Source organism: Arvicola amphibius, chromosome 5 (genome assembly GCF_903992535.2).
Source record: "Arvicola amphibius chromosome 5, mArvAmp1.2, whole genome shotgun sequence".
NCBI classification, from domain to species: Eukaryota; Metazoa; Chordata; class Mammalia; order Rodentia; family Cricetidae; genus Arvicola; species Arvicola amphibius.
The window spans coordinates 156,551,100-156,575,055 of NC_052051.1; the positions used below are offsets into that span (position 1 = coordinate 156,551,100).

Consider the following 23,956-nt stretch of genomic DNA (forward strand, 5'->3'; position numbering starts at 1 on the left):
TAAGGACACTAACTGCTCTAGCAGAGGACTTGGGTTCAATTCCAGCACCCACATGGCAGCTAATAACAGTCTCTAACACCAACATCTGACATCCTCACAGACATACATCAAGGCAAAATACTAATACAAATGAAGTAAAGTGAATAATTTTAAAAAACAAATATACTAGTATGAAATATACTTGTGGCAAATCCCAAATTATTCTCTGAAAGTATACAATTTTCTACATTTCAAGAATAATCTGCCTGTGATACATCTGCTAACTGGGTATGTTTCAGCCAGAAGTAAGTTGACTATTACAATGAAAAGTATGAGAAACTGAAGCTCAGGTAAAAAGGAGGCAGACACAATATGGCAGTATTTGAGTGTATCCATAGTCTCTAACCACACTCTAATGCTAAGGAAATTGAAAACATTTTAATTTGGAAAGGGCCATTAGACATGTTAGATATTGTTGAAAGGTAGGGGGATTAGCATTATTTTGTAAATGACTTCAGAGCTGTCAACGTGTTGTGATTGACACTCCGGAGAGTATAGAATCTGGAGTATTTTCATGGTGTTTAAAGGGAAGCTGAAGACCCAGCCTGCAGTTCAGAAGGCTGGGGGTGTTTCTAGGAGTGTTGAGTGAGTACACTTCCAAAGCCTGGAAGCTGTCAGAGTAGGGATGCTCACCTGGCAGCCAACACTGGTAGATATCAGCTACAATGATTAGGCCTGCATGGTGACCTAATTCCGATACACCACCAAGGAGTTGAGGGCACAATAATTGTAGTGTTGTTTTTCATGACCTGGCAACTGTAGTATTATCCAGAGAATGAAATAGGATATTTCATTTTTAACATCAGCATTGTGTTTAGTTCTAGAGTAAGAACTCAAAAATGTCATTTTAAGACCCCCAAATAAAAATATAGTAAAGACAACATTTATTTATCCCACCCCGACAGCAGTAATTAGTTTTAAACATTTGCTTTAGCATACATGAAGGTGTTTAACAGGGTCAATTCTTCCAATTCTATAATTTTGTTTATATCAATGTACCTCTCAAGTATTTCATGACTTGGTTTTTAAAACTTCCATATGTCACTGCATTTTTCTGAAAAGTTGACACAATAAATGGCATTCAAGAAGAAAGTTACAAATTCAAGATGAACCACTGATACAAATCTGAGAAGTTATTTCATTAAACGAAACTAAAAGTAGACAAGATAACTGTACTTATTACATACAAAATACAAAGTAATGAAAATTACCTTTCTTTTGGGGTGCCAACTCCATGTTTGCCTAGTAGGTGAGTATTTAGGTGCTTCTTCATTACAAAAGCAACCCTAAAAAATAAATGAAAACGAATTATAGAATTATATCTTGACAATTATACTGAAATCTGTAGAGAGCATTTAAGAATGATTATGGTATGGGCATACATTAGCACACCATAGGCACACTCATAGAGTAGCTCTTGGACAAGCGTGCCTCTTTGTTAAAGATATAGCTGCACCTAAATCGCTAAGCTCCTTTTCTGGTTTGGGAAACCAGCGGTGTCCAAGATCAAGGGAACGGCTGTGGTTCTTTAGGCACTGCCTCCACTGTCAGCTGGCAAGAAAGAGAATGAAAGGTAGCATGTGTAATGTTCAGGACCCCAGTCAATCTCACACTTCAGTCTTACAGTGGGCTTGAGAAAAATGTCATATTATTAAATATTTAAAGGATTATAAAAGAGAAAACGAGTATGTTATATAAGGCTTCTTTAAAAACACGGTTGTAATTGGAATAAAGATTTTTAAAATGACATAAATGTTTATTATGTCTACAGCATGCACATGCAAAAACACCAATGTGCTTTTGTGCCAAGAAAATATCAATGTAAGTGGGGTAAACAAGAGTAGCTCCGGACTCACTATCTTAATTTAGGAAGAGATAGGCTAATCAGCACCTGTATGGAATGGAGAGAGTGCTCTCCAGCCCCAACACCCTCCTTCCACACAGCACCGGTTCATTCTGAAGCATCAGACCAAAGTGGAGGGAGGGGGAGAATTTACTGTTGTGACTTCGAGTGTAAAGGGCTCGCAAACATTTTTGTTAATTATGTATTACAGCTGTCCTTCATAAAGTTAATTACTAATAGCTAAAAGGCAACTGAATCAATTTGCATATGTACATGAAAGGCATGACACATGCAAAAATATGATTTTAATTAGCATTCTATGATATAAAAGGCTACAAATCAAATTGACATGTTGTAAGACTCTTAACATTAAACACTGGATTCATCTGGACATGTTTGCACAAACGGGCACTGTGAAGAATGCAGAGTACTGCAGCCTCTCAGAGGAGATTCCCCCCAAAATCAAGAGTCTCTAGAATCACAAAATCTACTTTTTGAAAATAATATACATATATATGTATATATGTTTATTTTCATATAATAGTAGAGAAGTTAAGGAAGAAAGTAATATATTTGCATTTTAGATGATCTTGACTTCGTTATTCAAATAAACGTGCACACGCTGACACCACCACCCATTCTGTTTCATATGTAGGCAATAACAACTACGACGATGGATGTTTGTAAGGACGAATAGCTTGGGCATCTCATCAATCATCATAATGGAAAGATAATAATCACATTTAAAGAATCAAACTGTGATAATATTAAGTGGTGAGCCAAACAGCAACAGCATAAGATGTTCTATATTTGTTTCTGCTTGATTTGGAAAGAATAAATAACATTTTTCATTTCTCGAAAAAGAATACAGTAATAACAACAGTCCATTTAAGTCATAACTTTCCTAGTGTCCTCCATTTTCCAATAATTAAAAAAACATAAAGCTAATAGCAGAGAGCAAAGGTTAAAAACCCAAAGCTGCACAGCCCAGCTTATTTACATGACCAAGGACAGTGTAAGAGATCTGAACTCAGAAGCCACAGTGCAGTTTTCCTAATAGAGAAGCATTTATTAATTAGAATGCTAAAGTCTTAAAAAAAATCCAAACCAAAATGTTTCCATTGCATAGGAAAACAACCTCACAGGAAGGAACTCTTACATGACACATGCTCTAAATCTGCAAAGGGATTGTACTGTTAGAAGCTCAGAAGATTTGTCACTACTAGAGAAAATGAAAAATGTATGCAGACTAGAATATGAGCTTACGTACAACTGCAAAATATTTGCTCATCCAGTGTAACTTACATGACAATCCTTGTATCTGGCTATTTAAAATATGAGCAGTGCAATAGTTTCAATATAATTATGAGTTTGTAAAAAAATGTGTGAACATTGCCTATCATCCGTCCACAGCATAAACAGACTACTGATTTTGGACAATTCGCAGATACAACCAGAAACAAAAATGTCCCTCCAAAAGAGCCCCAGCTGAAATGCCTTGCTAAGCAACATCCATGTTCTGGGCTTTGAAGCGCTATGTCAACATGTTAACTGTCAGTTGTATGTGCCAGGTATTGGGTGAGTTCTGCACAAAACAGAAAACCAAAGTGACAGCATGGCCTTCACGGAAGCTTCATCTTATACCCACAACAGAAGAATAGGGAAATTAGCACAAAGCCTATGATATTACTCCTTCATTGGCACTGCTAGTCATGCATGCATGCTCTCTCTCCATTCACACATTCATCACAGAACCAGTACTGGGCACAGCAGAGGCGATCTAAGCAGCTAGCTCTGTTAACATGTGAACAAATAGAAGTCCTTGCTCCAGGAAATGTAAGTTCAGGTAAAGAAGGCGGGCAACAAGGGAAAAGAGAAAGCAGTTTATGTAATGGTCAGTGGGAGAAGAAAATACAAAGAGGGAACTTAGAGAGGATGAAGATCCCTACCACTTAATGAGCAGGGGTGATGGTTCCACTCAGAGAAGAGACACCACAGACATCTGATGGGCTGGGACTTGCCTAACAATATGGAGGAGGCCCAAGGCTACACTAGCATAAAGTGGCATGGAGGCCAGGATGGGGAGAGGGGTGAGAGCAGACCCTGCAGGCCGGAGTCATGCGGTGTAGACCATAAAGACCTGGGCTTTTATTCTGTAGGTAAAAGCGCTGTGGGCATCGAAACAGGTGAGTTATCTGGCTTCTGTTTTAACAGCAGTGTGCTCAATCTCTCTGTCTGTCTTCCCACAGACACCAGGCCTGGAGGTGACATGTAACCGTCTCTGGAAGAGGCACAGGTAAGGACAGCCGTGAAGAGGACAGCGGGAACGTCTCTATCTATAGACAGTGGCGATCACAGACGGATGGCACTGGGTGTGGGTTCTGGTAGACAGGTCACAAAAGAAAGCTGAATGAAGACAGATGAATGAAAGAAAGGAATGAAGCTCAGAAAAAGAGATCAATTGGGGTCATCAGCACTAAGGCAGCCCACAAGAATAGGAGAGACATATCAGACCAAAGTCTGCCTCCGCTGCTAATGAACCCCATAATGATAGAAAGGTCCTTATCTAAGCTGTCTGCCTGATAAGACCCTGACCATCTGAAAAAAAGTAATTTCTTTTTTAAAAAATTTGAGGCAGGGGCTAGCAAGATGGCTCAGGAGTAACAGAGATTGTTGCCAAGAACCTATATGGTAGAAAAGAGAACCAGTTACCATAAATTGTCCTCTGACCTTGATAAGCAGGCTGTGGCAAGCACGTGCCAACACATGCACACACACACACACACACACACACACACACACACACACCACACACTCACACACACACACACACACAGAGACAGACAGACAGACAGACAGACAGACAGGCAGGCAGGCAGGCAGACAGACAGACAGACAGACAGACAGACAGACAGACAGACAGAGAAATGTAAAAAGTTATTTGAAAAGTATGATTAGCCCAGGCTGACCTCAAACTTGTGATTCCCCCTGCCTCCTACTGGCGTGTACCACTTTGGGCATCTATCCAAAGGATAAGCAGTCATAAAGGACCCTTCCCAACTATGTTCATAACAGATTTATTCATAACAGCCAGAACCTGGAAGCAACCTACATGTCCTTTTAACCGAAGAATGGATAAGAAAAATGTGGTACATTTACACAATGGAGTACCACCCAGCAGTAAAAAACAATGCCCTCATGAAATCTGCAGGCAGATGGACAGGACGAGAAAAAGCATCATCTGGATGAGGTAACCCAGACCCAGAAAGACAAAATGACATGTGCTCACATCTAATGCTGACCTCTTGAACCTTACCTTAAAGGGACATAGTCTGTGTACAGGAATAAAAAAGCTTGCTTTAATTAATTTGGCCATGATGATTTGGGTTGGTGGGATTAAGACAAGACTCTGTAAATGCATGAAATCACATCACTTAAACTGTGTTTTGGTGTCAAGAGTACAACAAGTAGAGTCCTAACATTTACACTCCAGTTTTCAAAAGCTAAACCGTATTTTAACTTTCCCTGCAAGGCAGTTTTCCTAGACTGTAGATGATGAAAGCATCTCTCTCTCAGTGCTTCGGGCTTCAACAGTTTACCATGCTCGCCATTCACTGCTATGGACGGCCATCTGCTTTATCAAAGTAAATGCAGCATCGTGAGCACAGAAAGATATGAGAAGCAGCTAAAATGCGGTTTTAATTGTTCATCTCCCTAACTTACTAACTTGTAAGGCCTGTGCTGAAGTGCACATACCAAAAGACAGAGCACACCTGGAGCCGGGAGCCACGTGTTCTCTGCTGCAGGCAGACACTAACAGCGCGTCCTCCTGGGGGCTGCCCACCTTAACACCAATTCTTCTACTGTTGTGAGATTCCACAAATTTCTCATATATAAGTAATAACTAGATTCAACTGTGCATAGATTCCCAAGTCCAAAGAGAGCAAGGCCTTCCAAAGGAGAAGGATATTTCTAGGGGAGAAGTTACTGTAAGCCACACTTGAGAAAAAGACTCATTACGAAGCAATTGCCCTCGTGAATTCAAAGACAGCATCTGACATACACTAAGGGCAGCAAGCACCCTGACACTCGCATCACCGCCCTGATGATCCCAGTGAGACATCGGCCCTCACCTACAGGTATCCCACAACTCCCAAACAGGTGGGCAGAGGACAAGTCTCACTCAGAAAAAAAAAAAAAAAAAAACCCTGTGATCCAACAATCAAATAATTTATTTTTAATCTCTACAAATAAAAAGGTCACCAAAAAGGTAATAGGTCCGGTGAATAAAAGGCAAAGGCTAATGAATAAATATAAAAAAGTGCTTACAGCTGAAACACCTATGGACCTTCTTCTGGTTACCGTAAACTACTTCTATCATTCCAACCAGAGTAATGTTGGCAATTTAAGTAAGAATTACAAATCTAAGCATGGTGGCTTGGGGAAGGCCTGCACAAAGACAGTAGGCCAACTCTGGCTCTGCCATTTAGTACAGGTAAAGCTGAGGATGCTATGTGCATTCTCGCAAAGAAAGGATTTCATAGGAGGGCTGTGATAGAGGAGAAACTCTCTAAGAACTGACATCATGAGAGAAGGACTAGGAGTGCTAGGTCTAAATCCTGGCGCTAGCATAGTCCTCAACAAAATCTAGTAGAGGATTTGGCTTCAACTAGAGAGACAGGTGGTCAGATAAAGAATTGAACTCATGGTCAAGCGGAATGTGTGCATTTTGGAGTTAAAGCGTGCACAGAAGCTGAAATGAAGTGCAGTTCATACGTGACAGCTCTAGGAATTCACCAATAAGCCCACCTCGAACAACATTTGATGTGAAAATCACTTACCTAAAGAAGAATGCACACATCACTTCTACTCACACCACGGGCCCCTAAAAGGCCAGAGGAACAAAAACAAAGCATCTCAAAACGAAGAAACAACAGGGAGAAAAGAATGCTGCCCCACAGCACCTATGTGAAGAGTAAAGCTTCCTCCTCACTCAGTGTCATGCATGTGCTGCTGAACACTCACAGTCCAATAGCACTGTCATAGCACACAGAGCGAGTGTGCAAAATCACCACACTTACGAAGCATTACTTAGAAAATCCGCTCTTTGTGTACAGTCCTGCAACTGTGCTGCTGCTGGGATATGTTAAGCTGGGGAGACTTGGAAGGCTTCGTCTTGGCTACAACTGCTGCTATAGGTGGGCCTTTCTCTGCAGGATAAAGGGGTAGGCAGGCACTTGTGGGGGGTGGTGAGCCCCCAAAGCCTCAGGCTCCTAGACTACCGATGTGGAGATCAGACACTACCAGGAGAAGCTGTAGACTACCTATGTGGAGATCAGACACTACCAGGAGAAGCTGTAGACTACCTATGTGGAGATCAGACACTACCAGGAGAAGCTGTAGACTACCTATGTGGAGATCAGACACTACCAGGAGAAGCTGCAAAAGACAGTTTTCACACCTCAGCAACGCTGGGGTAAAGCCCCAAGAATGTGAAAGTATGAAACCTATGGGACTTGGCTCACTCATTTAAGGGGCTAGAGAACTGCAATCAAAAGCTCTTTGGTGACAGGTCAGACCCCAGCTCTACTGTTTACCACACAGGTCAGCCTGAAAACGTTTCATAATCATACTAATCCTCTACGCCTAATTTACAGTGTTCAGACAATTACACTGACCCTATATAACTAAGATGGGGGAAGTTACTTTGCACAAGACCTGCTAAACAGTGACCACTGAATAACAATTATAAGACTCTGCCATAGGAAAAACAAGGAACAAATTAACACATACTGACCCTAGATTCAAAGAGATGCGACGGAAGAGAAGGACGCACAAGAACAATGATGGCTCCACACAGAATGCACATTCCAGTCTGGACTGGAATGAACATGAATAAACAAAAGCCAAGCTGTGAAATGCATTTATAGAGAAAATGTGACTATAACCCAGAAGCAAAATTAAAAATTATGTAAGAACAAGGTTAAGGATATACTAATTCTCATGATAATTTAGAATCTGAGAGATTTCCCCTGACTAACAGTACTGCTCAATAAAAATCAACCAATTGGGTGTACAAAATTAGGGCAAACTGAGCAACTTAATTTTCATCATTAAATATATTCACAATATATAACATGAAACAGACCAACTTTTCCCAAAATAAACCCCAAATGGTCAAAAAAAAAGTATGAACAACGCATCAAATAAAGACACTCATCATTATCCATTTTCTCACATAAATTCAAAATATTAAAAAATATTTACCATGATGTTATTTGACTTTGGGAATACATACTGTTATCATTCTGCTGGGTTTCCCTATCACCTGGGTGTCCTGTCCCTTTAAGAGACAAGCTCTGCCCACCACCAATCTCCCCCCAATTCCTGTCAATGCAAGCTGATCTTGCGCCTTCTCTCCATCTCCTTCCTCTCCACTTCCCCTCTGCCCTTCCCTCTTCTGAAGGGACAACCACTGCCTCTCTCTCTCTCTCTCTCTCTCTCTCTCTCTCTCTCTCTCTCTCTCTCTCTCTCTCTCTCTCTCTCTCTCTCAGTATATATAATCCCTTCATAATCCCCTTACCCTTACACCGTTTCCAATACCCACTACATAAACTCCATAACCAAGCTCTCCTCACATGGCCCATCTGTCAGGGTTGCACCACTATACATTTTTCATATACCACTTTAAAATGCATGATTTTTCTTTTTTACTTTGCAAAAAGAATTTTATATCATATATCACAGGTATAAAAATTTTGAAAATAACCTTAAGTGGACAGTATTTTAGAATACTCTTATATGATAATTTCAACTTGAAATAGTATACTTGCTTAAAATGGACAACTTAGTGATTTGGGGCTGTGATCAGTATTCAATTCTACTAATGACCACACATCATCAGAACAATGGTGCCTGGTAGTACCTGTATCCTCTACTGAGAAATCAGGGGATATGCTTGATTATGTGGCACAGAGAAATAAGATTGTAGATTCAATTAACACTGTAGTTTATATTGTTATTACAAGAATACTTGTGCAAGTGGAGAGGTTAAAAAAGGAAGGCTAAATAAGCCCAGCAGACATTGAAAGGGCGATCAGAAGAAAGCTGCAGTAGAAGGCAGACACTGGAGCTTGGGCTAGGGAGAAGGACCACAGCAGCCCAGGAGAAGCTGAAGAGAGTACAGGGAAAGATGTGTATCTAAGGCCTTAAAGGGTGTGTGCAAACACAATTCTGCAGATAAGTCCTGCTTCATCTGCAGTACTAAAATGTGCAAACATTATTCTACAGATAAGTCCTGCTTTGTCTACAGTACGAAAATGTGCAAACATGTTCCTGTAGATAGCTCCTCCTTCATCTACAGTACAAAAAGTTTCAGCTAAGTGTGAATAAACTATTTATTACTATTTTCTGTGCCAAAAAATCAGTTTTACTTTATGTGTATGTGTATGAATGCTTTGCCTACATCTATGTCAGTATGCCACATGCATTCAGTACTAGAGTTGGAGACAGTGGTTGGTTACCATTTGGGCTGGGAACCAAACTCAGGTCCCTACAAGTACAGTCAGAGTTCCTAACCCTCAGCCATCTTTCCAGACAGTACTGACTACTAGGTAACGACTTAGCTGTCAAAGCTAGTTCTAAACCACTTCTGAGTACTTCTAATCTACACCACGGGAATTTTCTTGTGCTTATCCTATCCTCTTAAACTGAGATTTTATTTATGAATATATTCCTATCTTCACACATAAAGTTTACTTCCTGAGCACTGAGCAGAGTCTCTTAACAAGGCCATCTAAAACATGAATCTCTGTCCATGCTGTCCAAGGCAATTTTTCACATCTGAAGTGATGATACATAAGAACATGTCTGAGGGGCAAGAAAGAGGGTTCAGAGGTTAAAAGCACTGCCCTTCTGTGGGTCCTAAGTTCAATTCCCAGCAACTACAGGGTGGCTCACAACCATCTAGAATGAGATCTGGTGCCCTCTTTGGGCCTGCAGGCAAATGTGCAGGCAGAACTCTATACATCATCATCATCATCATCATCATCATCATCATAATACGATGATGATGATTAATAATGAACATGTCTGACATAAGTCTTGGGTCTTCTTTCATGGGTCTTGATTTCCTTACAGCATAGCTAAATCTATCATGCCACATTCCATATACTACTGATCATAAATCTGTTGTTGCTCACACTTTTCTCCACTAAGACCTTACTTTCTCTTTCCACTTTAGTGACCTAAATGTCATGACCTCCAGTTTGTCCTCCTTGCAGCAAAGAAGCTCCACATGCAAAAGCAGGACTCCTGCCTACTGATATTGCTAGAGTTCTACTTACAACGGCTGCACAGCACTGAAAGCACACAATCCACTGTACAGGAAGAAAGGGGGTGGTGACGACAAGTCCACAATAAGGTCATTGCAATGTACTAACTCCTTTTCAAAAGGAACCAACTATTGAAGGAAAACCTAGCAGCAGATAAAAATAACAGAAGTTGTTTTTATTGTGGCAGTTAAGAAAGTATATAATAGTTAAAAAGAAAAACACATATGTATAAATGGAAATATATTCTCTGTGCTGGTCAGGTCTTCGCAACTCAGCATGACGTTAGCTGGAGTCATTAGGTAGAGGGAATCTCAACTGAAAAGACACCTCCACCAGAGTGGCTAGTTTGGAAGTCTGTGGGGCACAGCCTTGACTAATGTGGGAGGGATCAGTCCTGTGAATGACACCACACCAAGTAGGCGGTCCTAGCTGAGCAATCTATGGAGAGTAGGGCAGTAACAGCAGTCTTCCTGGCCTTGGCTTCAGCTACTGCCTGGAGATTATGGCCTGAGCTCCTGTGCAGACTTCCGTTTCTGATAAACTGAAGAAACAGGCCCTTCCATCCCCAAGTTGCTTTTGGTCATGGTATTTATCACAGCAATAAGAGGCAAAATAAGAAAACCTATAACATCCTAAATATGTATGGCACCTCTGTTCATCTAGTGCAATGCTTGTTCAAAGAAAAAAACTAACACCGGGAAACCACTATGGCAATGAACCAACACATGAGGACTGTCAGCAAAGGAATTTTAAATATGTCAAAGAATCCAATATGAGAATGCTGTAAATGAAAAGCAGAACAACTAAATAAGAAATTTACCAAGATCAACAGAAGAAATGAACAACGGGAGGGAGGGAGGGAGGGAGGGAGGGAGGGAGGGAGGGAGGGAGGGAGGGAGGGAGGGAGGGAGGGAGGGAGGGAGGGAGAGAACTCAGTGAACATAAAGGTTTTCACTCTAGATTGAAAAACAAAATGAAAATGGACCAAAAGAAGAAGACGGGGCAGGGTGTAAGCACAGGAAAAGAGAGCTTTATCAAGCATCGAATGATTCTTCTAAAGAGCAGGGTGACAAAACACAGGGAACTAGTGGGAAAAATATAACTTTCATGTAAAACATCATTAGCAACATCCATGAAACTTAACAAACATGCAGCAGGATCCATAAAGACAGCCAATAATTAAACTACAAATGTCAAACACGGGAAAGGAACTATGAAAACAGCAAGAGAAAAGGTGTCTTTTAATTAGACTGGCAGACATGTTCTATAAAATTAGCAGGTGACTTAGACTCAAAACTATTCAAGACAGGAAAAAGTCATAGTCAAAGTCATAAAAACAAACAACACACACAAATTGAAATGAAAGAAGACTGTGTATAAAGCAAAAATATAAATGCAAACACAAGGAAATGTGAAGGCAGAGCCAGATAAATAAAAGTCAAAGAGATCATAGTCAGCAAATGAGCCCTACAAGAAATAGTAAAGATAATCCTCCAGGTTAAAATTGAAAAGAAGCAGGCAGAAATTTACTTACAAATGCAGAAATGAAAGGCACTATTAATAGTGATTACCTGGAAAAATGATGAGAAAATACAAAATTATATTTTATTTCTACCTCTTTTATTTCTTGCTGGGTTGAAAGATAGCAACTTGGAACAACAATTACAATGGAACATTAAAATGTAAAAAAATTTGAATCATAGTAATAAAATAGAGGGAGAATGAACCTATACAGGGCAAAGCTTTGCAGAGTTGAATTTAATTTGGTATTCAACAAACTTTAATAATGTAAGTTACAATGTTTACTGTCATCCCCAGGGTAAAAATTAAGAAAATTTAAATACATAAAATTTACATGCATGTATAAATTATATATAAATATATATTAGATAGTCATACATATATATGAAACTACAAATCGAATTAAAAAGATAAATAAGAAAATGCCAACATAGCCTACAAAATAAAATAGCATGTGAGGCGAGAGAAACCAAAGAGGCGCAGGATGCGCAGAACAAGTGTAGACAGTGAGTATCCAGCATGGCCATAGTCAAGTGTCCAGAGCAGGCTTGAGCACTGCAATCAGAACGTAGTGATCTGAAAATGTATTTAAAATAAAGACATTCCAGGGCTGAGGATATGAGTCACTCAGTAGGAAAAATGTTTACCTTGCAAGCATGAGGACCAAAGTTCTTAACTGCAAAAATGTCCTCACCAGATATGGCATGGGGGGAGCCTATGGTGCACTGTTTTGGTGGTGAACGCGGCAGGGCCTCGTTCACTATGGCAGCACCATCTCTGTGCTAGTAAAGCTGGATGCTGATAGAAAACAGCTGCACAAGTCATGAGGAGCAAGCCAGTAAGCAGTACTATACCACGGCCTCTTCATCAGCTCCTGTCTCTGTTTACAAGAATACAACATGGATACACTAGCACACACCACAGATAATGCTAGCAAACAACACGGTTACAACTAGTACACTACACAGAACGCTTGTACACAACACGAATATGTTAGCACACAACACAGAAATACTAGTACATAACACAGACATGCTGTATACAACACAGATACACTAGTACACAACACAGATACGCTAGTATACAACATGGACCGCTTGTATACAACATGGAACGTTTGTATACAACATGGATGCGTTAGCACACAAGACAGATGCACTAGCACACAACAAGGATACACTAGCACACAACACAGATACACTAGCATACAACATGGATACACTACACATAACACAGATATGCTAGTATGCAACATGGACTCACTAGTTTACAACATGGACATGCTAGTACACAGCACAGGCGCGCTAGTACACAACATAGGCACACAAGTACAAAGCACGGGTGCGCTGGTAATATACAAAACAGATTACTAAAACACTGAAGAAAGTGAAAGGGATTTTTAACAATGAAAGGGTGGAGATAGAAGGGAAAACAATAAAAATGTATTTGTTAACCTAACAAGAAAAGCAAAACCTGACGGAACTGAATAAAGAAGCAGAAATTCAAACAATACACTGTAAGGAGCTTAAGTGCGCGCACCAAAATATCCCACACAATTGAAGGAATGCCGAATGCACAGCAGAGACCCAAGATTGTCCAAAAGTCAGTCAGTGAATGGAAGAAGCCACAGAGGGCATAAGGCTTCAATCACAGAAACATTCTACGTGATAACCTCAAAAATTTGTGAAATTAATTTCTCCTTTCCAAGATATTAAATCATGGCCTACAGTTATGCCTTCGGTCATAAAGTACACTAAAATGTCATACAAACACATACTCTGAAAACAATGCCATGATTTACTTAAAAGCTGAAACTCAGAAAGCACTCAATGCTGGAATTGTAAGCTAGTTCCTCAACCAACTTTTTTTTTTTAAAAAAAAAAAAAAAAATCTGACAACTCCACCAGTTCTTCTCTTTCTTTTACTATGAGTCTAAATTCTTCACAGAGGAAGAAAAGGAAAAGTGGGTCCAAAAGGAAGGGTCTCGAAGTATACAGCCTGAAGTACCAAGGAACAACTCCTGCCATTGACAAAATGACCCCAACTTTTCTCAGTATGGCCCAGGCAGCCTCCAGGTGAGCTCACAAACAGGATGAGGACAGCAGTGAAGGAAGGAGGCAGGTGAGATGAGGAAAGGGGGTTAGAGAAGAAAGAGAGGAGCCTGGGGGCAGGCCTGTGGACGCAGAGCTCTAATCTGCTGTGGCTATGTATAATATTTTGCAAAGTAAAATTGACTGAGATGGAAGCTATTTTGCATGGTACAGTGGCGATGGCTAACAAATGAGAGTTTTGTGGGCTGAATGAGAGTCCCCAGCCTCATCTGCCACCCCTAATGACAGCAGCCACCTGCTGTTTTATTGTCACAGCTGGAGCCAGTTCACACTCCTCGGTGCTGAGCTCTGCCCATGAGCACCAAGCTCCCTCCTCGCCTCATTACTTTGATGAACTTTTTATGGTCAGCACCCATGAAGACCTCATCGAGGACTCTGCACACAGACTGGCTTCAGGGAGTGCTGTCAGTCACATGAGGTACTAACACACTGCCACTGGCTGCTCATGGCTGGCAGTTTCCAGAAGCCAATGGACTGTACTTTTGACACAACAGAGCCCACAACAGGTAAAAATGCAATGAAATTTCATACTTAATAATGGTCTTCCTTTCTCATTGTGATATAAAGATCATAGAATACACCATAATGAAGTTTTTTAATGGGACATGTTATTAGAGAAAACCTAATGTACTGTTTATGATTGTTCCTGTAAAATTAAGATTCTTTCCATTTTCTATAGACTGAAATTCATAGAAAATTTTTCCTTTAGCTTTTGAAGTCAAAACAGATCAAAGAAATATTTGCATGAGTATGCTAGCTTCAAATTTGTAGTTGTGAATACACTAGCTAAAATTTGTAAGTTGGATTTAATAAAAAAATAAGCAGCAATGTCACATGACTTCAAATTAAACCTCATACAATTTTGACAGTGGAAAGGTTTTTCACAAACTGTCTACAAAAGAAAAGACCTTTATAAGCTCGCTATAGTCATTGCTAGCCAAACACATACTGGAATTTATCAACAATTTGACTAGTAGGCTGCAGAGTGGGGAAAATGGTAAGGTTTTAGAATCCCGGCAGTGTAAAGTAATATTTTAATCTTCCAACTCCTGAAAGCTATCAGACACCTGAAAACAGGAAACTCAAAGAGTCACTGTGTGGTATTCTAGCTGGTAAACTTTTGACAAATTCTGAATGTTGATAAGGTATTAAAATTCTCTTCCCAGGCTAGTTAGTATGTGTCTTATTACTCAAGTAGTCCAGGCTAGATACTATGCATCCTATTACTCAAGTTGTTCAGGCTAGTTACTATGCGTGGCTAATTACTATGCATCCTATTACTCAAGTTGTTCAGGCTAGTTACTATGTGTCCTATTACTCAAGTAGCCCAGGCTAGTTACTATGCATCCTATTAGTCATGTAGCCCAGGCTAGTTACTGTGCATCCTATTACTCAAGTAGCCCAGGCTAGTTACTATGCATCCTATTACTCATGTAGCCCAGGCTAGTTACTATGTGTCCCACATTGCCCTTGCACTTGTGATTGCTGTGCCTGCACGAAGTGGAGATGATATGCACTGCATATCCATAAAATATATGATTTGATTTATTTCATTACCTTCTTACCAAAGAAGTTATATATGGTGATTTTCTTGGTCTTATTCTGACATATCTATTCATTGTTGATATTCCAAACATTTTCCCTAACTAAATACAGTAATGAGAATTTTATTAATGCTACCGGGCATGCTGACCTTAATTGGGGTGTGTTCTAAATACACACTACCAAGAAGCAAAAACTGAAAAAAATGTCAACACTCACCATATTAGTTTATATGTATTCTGGAACAGCAATGAACAGAACAAACTTCAAAACAATTGTAAAATTTAAGAAAGTCTCTGATATACCAAATGACAGAAACTAATTCATACCCTACAGATTTTGCTTCAAGAAAGTGTTTCGTAAGTAACGGTAATCTAAAGGTAGCATGAAGGACACTGGGTCCCTTTGTGTGTTCTTCCTCTGCATCAGGATAAACTGAAAAAGTCACAGAGACCATCCGAGATACACAGGCAGTGTATGTATATGAGGCAGAATCTGGCTTTTCTGAAATTCTGCTGAACTTACATATTTTTCTTTAATAATGTAAGAACACTTCAAACTTATCATTTGTAGAACCTTATTTTTAAAAAGGGAAAAGCAGTCCTTGGCTGAATTAATAACATTTAACTCCTTATTAATCACATCATATCATCATGAAGAGTTCAACTATTATGGTTCACAAATCTTGTTTTTTCTCCAGCAAATAGTCTACAAATCATAATAAATTCACTTGCATTATGAATCCTATGTGGTTCCTCTCAGGAGATGACTAAAGGTAAGAAGGTTCATTTAGTAAAATCGGGGTACTAGTCTGTGTCTTAAATATACAAATCATTAACTGCTAATTATTTCTCTCTTTTGCATCAACAAAGGAAACGGAAGGAAATAACTTTATAATCATATAAATGAAAGACCTAGAAACAGATGCCAGGAAGAAAATAAAATATATTTCAGTGGGAATGATGTATACACTGATGTAGAAGAAAACTTGGCTGTGGGTACAGAGTTGGCTAATGTATAGCATTCTTCTATCAAGCAGAGTCCTGAGCAGACAGCAGACAACACAAACTAATACGTTTCAGGTTCTTTAATGGCACAAAACTGAACTCTTGTCTCTTACACATAACAGGTATTGCCCATCAATTCTGACCACCTGCAGCATGTGGAAGTATACTGAACAAAAACCAAAGAAGCAGGAAAAAAGCAGCAATTCTGTCATACTACTATTTTGGGAAAAAATACAATAGCTGTTTTGTTGATCATGGCCATTCTGACTGGGGTGAAATGCTACCGAAGATATGGAAAAACAGGACCTGTCATTCACTGTTGGCAGGAATGCAAACTAGTGCAGCCACTCTAGAAATTTGTATAAAAGAAGCTCAGAGAAAGAACCTCGAAGTGCTTCTGCCTCATATGACTGCGCCAAACACTCCTGTAGCAACTGCCAAGGGACTCGATATGCTACCGCACAGGTCCTTGCTCGACAATGTCCATGCTCTAGGCTACAGGGGGAAAGTGCGGGATGCAGGAAATAAGAGGTAGGAAATGCAACTAGAGAGGAGGAAAGTCAAAAATGGTGGAGAAGAAAGGATAAGGAAAAATAACACCAACGTTGCTTGATAAAGCCTCGAAAAAATATATTCTTTTTTATTTACCTAAAAATATACATAATACATATACGTGTATATAAAGCACTTTAAGGAATTAAGTCACTTGGGCTGATAATTCTGCCCACAAGAACCACAGACTAGGGCTGCAGCAAAGGCTCTGCACTGGTCAAGAGCAGCAGCTGACCCAGGTTTGATCCAAGTACCTATATGGTATATAGTATATGGTATATGGCAGCTCACAAGCTTCTGTGACTCCAGACCCAGGATCCACACTGAATTCTGGTGGGCGCTGCACGCATGGCGTGTACAGACGTGCATGGAGGCAGAGAACAGAGGCAGCAGAAGACTGTGAGAGCCACAATCCAGGAGGTCTGCTGTGAAACACCTCTCTTAGAAATGGCTGCATAAAAGACCTGAAAAACGACACTGTCAAAGGACAGGGTAGAGCAGACAGGGAAACACGGTGTAAAGTTCCCAGCAACTAATGACTGCTGGGAAAAATAATTTGCCTCTCCCAAGGATGAGCCGTTTGGTTTCCAGTTTAGTTACCAACCCTGAAACCATATACATATACAAACAACAAAAAAAGGAACCAGAAGATTGTATTTTATATATTTGTGTGTATGCACATGTATGTCTTTATGTATGTATGTATTTCTTAAATAATAAAACAGAAGCTATCAAATTGAGAGGGGAGGAGGGGGCACGGGAGGGTTTGAGAAAAGGGAAACATGGAGGGAAAAAGAGGATGTAAAGTGATGTAAGTCTATCAGTTTTTTTAAAAGAATACAATAAAAAAGAAAATTTTAAGTTTTTCTAAGTCCTTATCATAACTGATTATCCAAAATCATACAGTGAATCATACATAGCTCATTTATTGAGCTATGAATAACTTAGTAATTTTCATTTCATTTTGTATACATTAAACAAACTTCAATAGTACTAGCATGCTTCTCAAAAAATCGTTTAAATAATTCCACATAAATAAAACTTAATACCCAGAAAGATTGAAAAATAGTTATTCATATAACACAAGAAGTATTTTCTTCCATGCACTGTGTGGGTAACATTCTCCCAGGTAACCAATTATGCCTTTCCCAAACAGATTTGATATACAATCTCTGTATATAACACGCATACGCCAACAGAGAACACGGAGTGTCAGGCCCTTGGGTCTGTGCTCTGAGGAACAACTGTGCGGCCTCACTTCACTGCAGTGCCCTACCGTGTACGCTTCATCCTTAAAGAATGGGTTGCTTATTTTAAACTCTTTTCGGCCATTTCAAAAACACTACGATAACCCCATTTTTGTATGATTCTTGGAAATTCTGATCTTGAGGTGCTTGTCTGCTCTTTTGCTGTTGTTGGCATACACTCATTGTACAGGCGACAGGATTCATAGAGACAAGTTCATACAAGTGTGTCAGCCAACTATTCCTGTTCATTCCTCAGGACAGTCAGTTCCTTTTCTGTGTTCATGTCCAAGGTATACAGACTATTTTACATAGCTATATAAAATCTAGTATCCTAAAATTAAACAAAACATTTCTGAGAAACATGAATGAATGAAATGGTGACACAAATTCAGGAATTATTCTATCTGTTCATGAAATTTTGCTGTAAGAGCCAGTTCTACCTACTACACATATGCTCAAAGTTCTGAGTCCAAATTCAAAAATTAGATGTACCTCTACAAAAAAAAAAATCTTGTATATTTTTATATAACTTGAACATGTTTTCAAAGAAAGTCAATATTTAAATTTTCAGTACCATATCATTAACATACTACTAATAATGCAATTACTTGTTGGAATTTGGAGGTGTAAACCCTCATGTAGAATACTCCAGAGCCTAAATGTTTACTGTACTGTAACTACTATGTAACCTTAGCTACAATATCCCTGGGCAATCAAGACATTTAAATATTGTTTCTGTTTGTTTGTTTGCTTGTTTGTTTTTTCAAGAAGGGTTTTTCTGTATACCTTGGTTGCCCTAAAACTCAATATGCAGACCAGGTTGGCCTTAAACTCACAGAGATCCTCCTGTCTCTGTCTCCTGAAAACTGGAATTAAGGCATGCACCACAGCATGGCTTCAATTGTTATCACCACTAGATATAAAGAAAAACTGGATTTATTTTAAAATAAAAGAAATTACACCTATTATTAATTTGGCACAAAATAACAAAATAAAAAAATTCCAGTCAATGAAAACAGCTACAAACAAGGCAGATGGATATATGTATGTATGTATGTATGTATATATCCCTAAATTACGAAGAAATTGCCATTACCCAAATTCACAAGGATAGCCATCATGATTGTACAAGTAACAAACTAAAAAGAACATTCTAGGGTAATTTGAAAAAAAAAAATAACATGTAGACATCAAAATGAATACAAATGTAAAGAAAACAAATGAATTATATGTGTTAAAGACTAAAGGTTTGGTATGATCATTACTAGCCAGTGGCATTAGCTTGAATTGTTATCTAGGTTTTTCTGTATTTTACCTGATGGCCAATGGATATCTTAATAATCTGAAAAACTAGTAAATATGAAAACTAGTATATAAAGGCAAGTGGATTATTGTCAAGATCACCAACACACTTATACAACATGAGAAGCAAATCCATCTTTACTATAAGAACTCATTATATTGAGTTTGGAAATACAGTTCTGCACAACTCCACAGAAATCCCCGGCTGGCTGTAACACAGGGAGGTCAGAGCTCACACACGCACCCTGCAGGCCCCTTTCAAACTAGCATGTAGCATGTGCCACTCGACAACGGTAATGCTGGAAATGTAAAAACAAAGGACAGATTCCGCCCTTATGAAGTTCCTGGCCGACTGAGGAAAGCAATACAACAAGCAGGGCACCGTTTCACTGCATAGGAAACAGAAAAGGAGCAGCATTTGGAGGATATTATTAACAAATTTTCAGAGACGATATACTGCTAAAAGTCACAAAACTCAGTGTTTTGTGCAAGTTTCATGCAAGACGTTAAAGTGAAAGCCTGCAATGAGAAATAAGAGCCAAAATTTGAGCAAACTAATCAAAATCCCACGACAACAATACATGTCTTCTTTAGCACATTACAGTAATTTAATGCACAATACTTAGTTAATTCTGAGAGACTATCAATTTTGAGATAAGGAGGTGATTTAATAACAGCTGAACAAATGTATTAAAAAATAAGTAGCAATTAACTCAAAAACATATCACAATTTCAAAATTGCTTAAATATGAAAAACTGTTTAACAACAGGAAGTATATAATAAATCATAAAATACCTATTTCATAGAGATAATAGACATGAAATACTAACATCTAAGAAACCAAAATGTACCAAATAAAGTTCAAATCATATAATAAAATTTCTTTCACAGCATTTTAAATTGTAAGAAGGTATTTCTATTAAAAATACCTCTAAGAATACCAATTAAGGAATTTCACAGATATTAGCACAATGACAACTCATTAGGGTTTCAGTCCTACTAATCCTAAAAGGGAAGATTAGACACTTTTCAACCTCTGATAGTTCCTATCTGATATAGCAATTTAAGTTGAGGAATATATTTTATTAATTATGACATTTAGAATTATCTTACAAATAACAAACCAAAAGATTTAAAAAAAAAAACTGAGGTATCTTCTATACACACAAACACACACCTTAAAAGAACAAATAAGGCCTATCCAAGCAATATTCATGTTCTTTCTAGATAAATGTCAGATAGAAAAATGAGACTACTGTGAATACACCTTTTAAGTGGTGATTTGAAGCTCAGTCCAATGTAATCAGATGCTACACTGCACATCCCCAACCGGCCCCTGTAACTTCTTTCTTCTCCAGGTTTGTCCAGGACAGTACAGACAGCCAAACTTCCCACTGGAAGTCACCTTTGGCTACTCCAATCCATACAGCTCAGAGTTCCACAATCAGCTTGTCTTGCCTAGCATCTCTGGAGACGACCTTCCATCTACACTTGCATCTCCCTTACTTAGGATTTTCTCACCTACAGGAAAAACTATGTTCACAAGATATCCTAACTGTTCACAAAGCCAAATAACTGGATATATACTAAGATTTATCACTTGTTGGGCGTTCCAATTATTTGTATGCAAGCTTCAGTAATTATGAACTAGAAATAGGTAATAAAAAAGAAAGATGCTTGAACAAGAATGAAACTTCCTGTTCTCTGGCATAATTTAATAGAAAAAATTAATCAGATGAACAATGTGAGGTATTGTAGTTATAACCTATAAAGAAGCAAAAAACAAGAAAATTCTATAACCATGTTATGTTGTCATTCTCACTAAACTAATATATAATCTAGTCTACAGGAAAAATACCTTGATGCTGTGGCTTGCGAGTGTAAATTTTAAATTTGGGTTTTATGAAAGGAGTCTCACAGTACTTAGTAAAAAAAAAAGAAAGAAAGAAAAAAGCAATAGCAAAGCATGATTCAGCTGTATCTGAAAATAATATTTTGAGCCAAATAAAACTGCAGGCCTTATTTTAAAAAGAGAAAACAAGTAAAGTAAGAAATTTCATGTCTCAGTCTTGCTAAGACACTTATATCTATTTTACTGAACTTCTAAAAAGGGACAAAGAGTACAGATTTTTTTGGACTTAACTTTCAGACAGCACCATCATTTTAAATAGAGGAAGTCTTAAGTGCTGCATTAAGGAAGCAAAGTACGGGTTTCCCTTATCGAAGCCAGGGTACGGCTCAGTGGTAGTGCTGGCTTAGCAAGCAGAAGGGTCTGGATTCTATCCTCATGACTGAGGGAAAATATGGGGGGGGGGCAGGAGGAAGGAAAAAAATTCCTCACAAAAAATATATCTGGAAAATAAAAAACATTTCTTAAGTCATTCAGTTTCCACTTCTGCAAGAACTGTGGAGAATATGAAGTGCAAAGAAAAACAAGAAAGCTTTGATTGGTATACCTGGATAAAAGCTAAAACAATTAATACATAAATGACACTCCTAGAATTAAATCCACCAATCGAGAGTTCATCAAGACTTTTTCAACAGTCTTATCCTTGCTGCTGGATATAGGACTAGAGGCAAGAGGAACTTAGCTTGTCTTAGTAAATTTTACCCCACTGTAGGTATTATCTTCCAATCTTACAGTATTAGATGATCACAAAATCCCATGGAGTCGTAGCTCTAACACAAACACCAAAGCCAGGTCTGGTAGAGCAGCCCCGTCCAGGCCAGCACTAGCTACCGAGTGAGACTCAGAAAAAAACCAAATGAACAAACGGAGAAGAACAGATTCCAGATGATGCTAAACTGAGACACGGTAACTGTCCATCACCAATAGAAGGCAGGCTCTTTCCCTACCAAGGGTCCCTATATTGTCTAAAAATTTTGTTATATGTATCTAAACCAAAGGTATCTGCAGCAATTTAAAATGTATTTATAAGATATACAAAAAGTTAAATAGCCATATCTATAGTGTATAGATATACATATGTATATGCATAGACAGAATATATGTATAAATACATTTACTTCTGGAGATCAAAAGCAAGATAGAAACAAATGCATGCTCCGTAAGCACTCTACCACAAAAAGAAAATTACAATCAGACACACAACATATACAGTGTCAGAAACAGATTCTATGTCTATGCTACTCTATTACAAAGAAATTAGTGAAAAAATCAGTACTCTGACTTTATATTTAATGTAGGTTAATACCCTTTCATTATTCCTGTCCAGACAGATTATATTAACATTTAAGTTATAGCTGTCCTTCAGTATATTCGAGTGCAAGAATGTAGCGCATGGCATACAAACTGTTGGTGTGTTTCTATTCCTGTATGAGTAGCTGTCTATACATGTTTACTATCTAACAAATAAATATAGACATATGTAGACATTAACATGAAATTGTAAACATCAGTAACTATAAATGTGCCTTAAAAAATGAACAGTACACAGCAAGCTATAGAGAAAACATTTACATTTATTATAGTGATATTCAATGAGCTGGTGTCTTGATTCACAACAGTTCTTGTAACATGCAGCCATGATGATTTCATCATGTAATAGTGGGAGCTGCCAGCCCGGCCAACCACTATTAGACTTCTTTAAAAGTTTCTCAATACTGTTGAGTTCTTGTCCGTGTTGTGCCCTGCCCTCCAACCCAACTGAAAAGTTCAGCTTTAAAAAGCTTTGTCAGAGGGAAGGGGAGGGGAGGGGAGGGGAGGGGAGGGGAGGGGAGGGGAGGGGAGGGGAGGGGAGGGGAGGGGAGGGGAGGGGAGGGGAGGGAAGGGAAGGGAAGGGAAGGGAAGGGAAGAAGGGGAGGGGAGGGGAGGGGAGGGGAGGGAAGGGAAGGGAAGGGAAGGGAAGGGAAGGGAAGGGAAGGGAAGGGAAGGGAAGGGAAGGGAAGGGAAGGGAAGGGAAGGGAAGGGAAGGGAAGAGCAGGAAAACAGAATCTTTTTTTTTTTTTTTTTTTTTTTTTTTTTTTTGGTTTTTTCGAGACAGGGTTTCTCTGTAGCTTTGGAGCCTATCCTGGAACTAGCTCTTGTAGACCAGGCTGGTCTCGAACTCACAGAGATCCGCCTGCCTCTGCCTCCCGAGTGCTGGGATTAAAGGCCTGTGCCACTGCCGCCCGGCTAACAGAATCCTTTTTAAGCCTGACCTGAGGAACAGAGGGAAAAGGGTCCATGGGTGAAGGTGCTTTCTTCAATCGGGAGGGGCCAACTTCATTCTCTGGCATACACCCATGCACATTTATAAATACATCTAAAGACTATGCTGACAATAACAATCAGATATATACCATGGCATTAGGAGGGCAATAGAAAATATTAATCAGAAAACTTAGACATGCTATGGCAAGGAATAAAAATAACTGCACTACAGGAATAGAAAGAAACTGCAAACTCTGAGACATGAAAATTCTTCCTGCTAAACCATGAATAAGGCTGTCTTTCTG

General features: G+C 39.0%; 1 protein-coding gene across 3 annotated transcripts in view; it reads right to left on the reverse strand.

Annotated features, from left to right (window-relative positions):
• Znf407 (zinc finger protein 407) overlaps positions 1–23,956 on the reverse strand; it is a 366,869-nt gene that overhangs the window by 223,001 nt on the left and 119,912 nt on the right. For all 3 annotated transcript variants that reach the window (XM_038330534.1, XM_038330536.1, XM_038330535.1), the window contains exon 4: positions 1,251–1,325. In XM_038330534.1, coding sequence (XP_038186462.1) covers positions 1,251–1,325 — 75 coding nt within the window. The remainder of the gene's footprint in view (positions 1–1,250; positions 1,326–23,956) is intronic.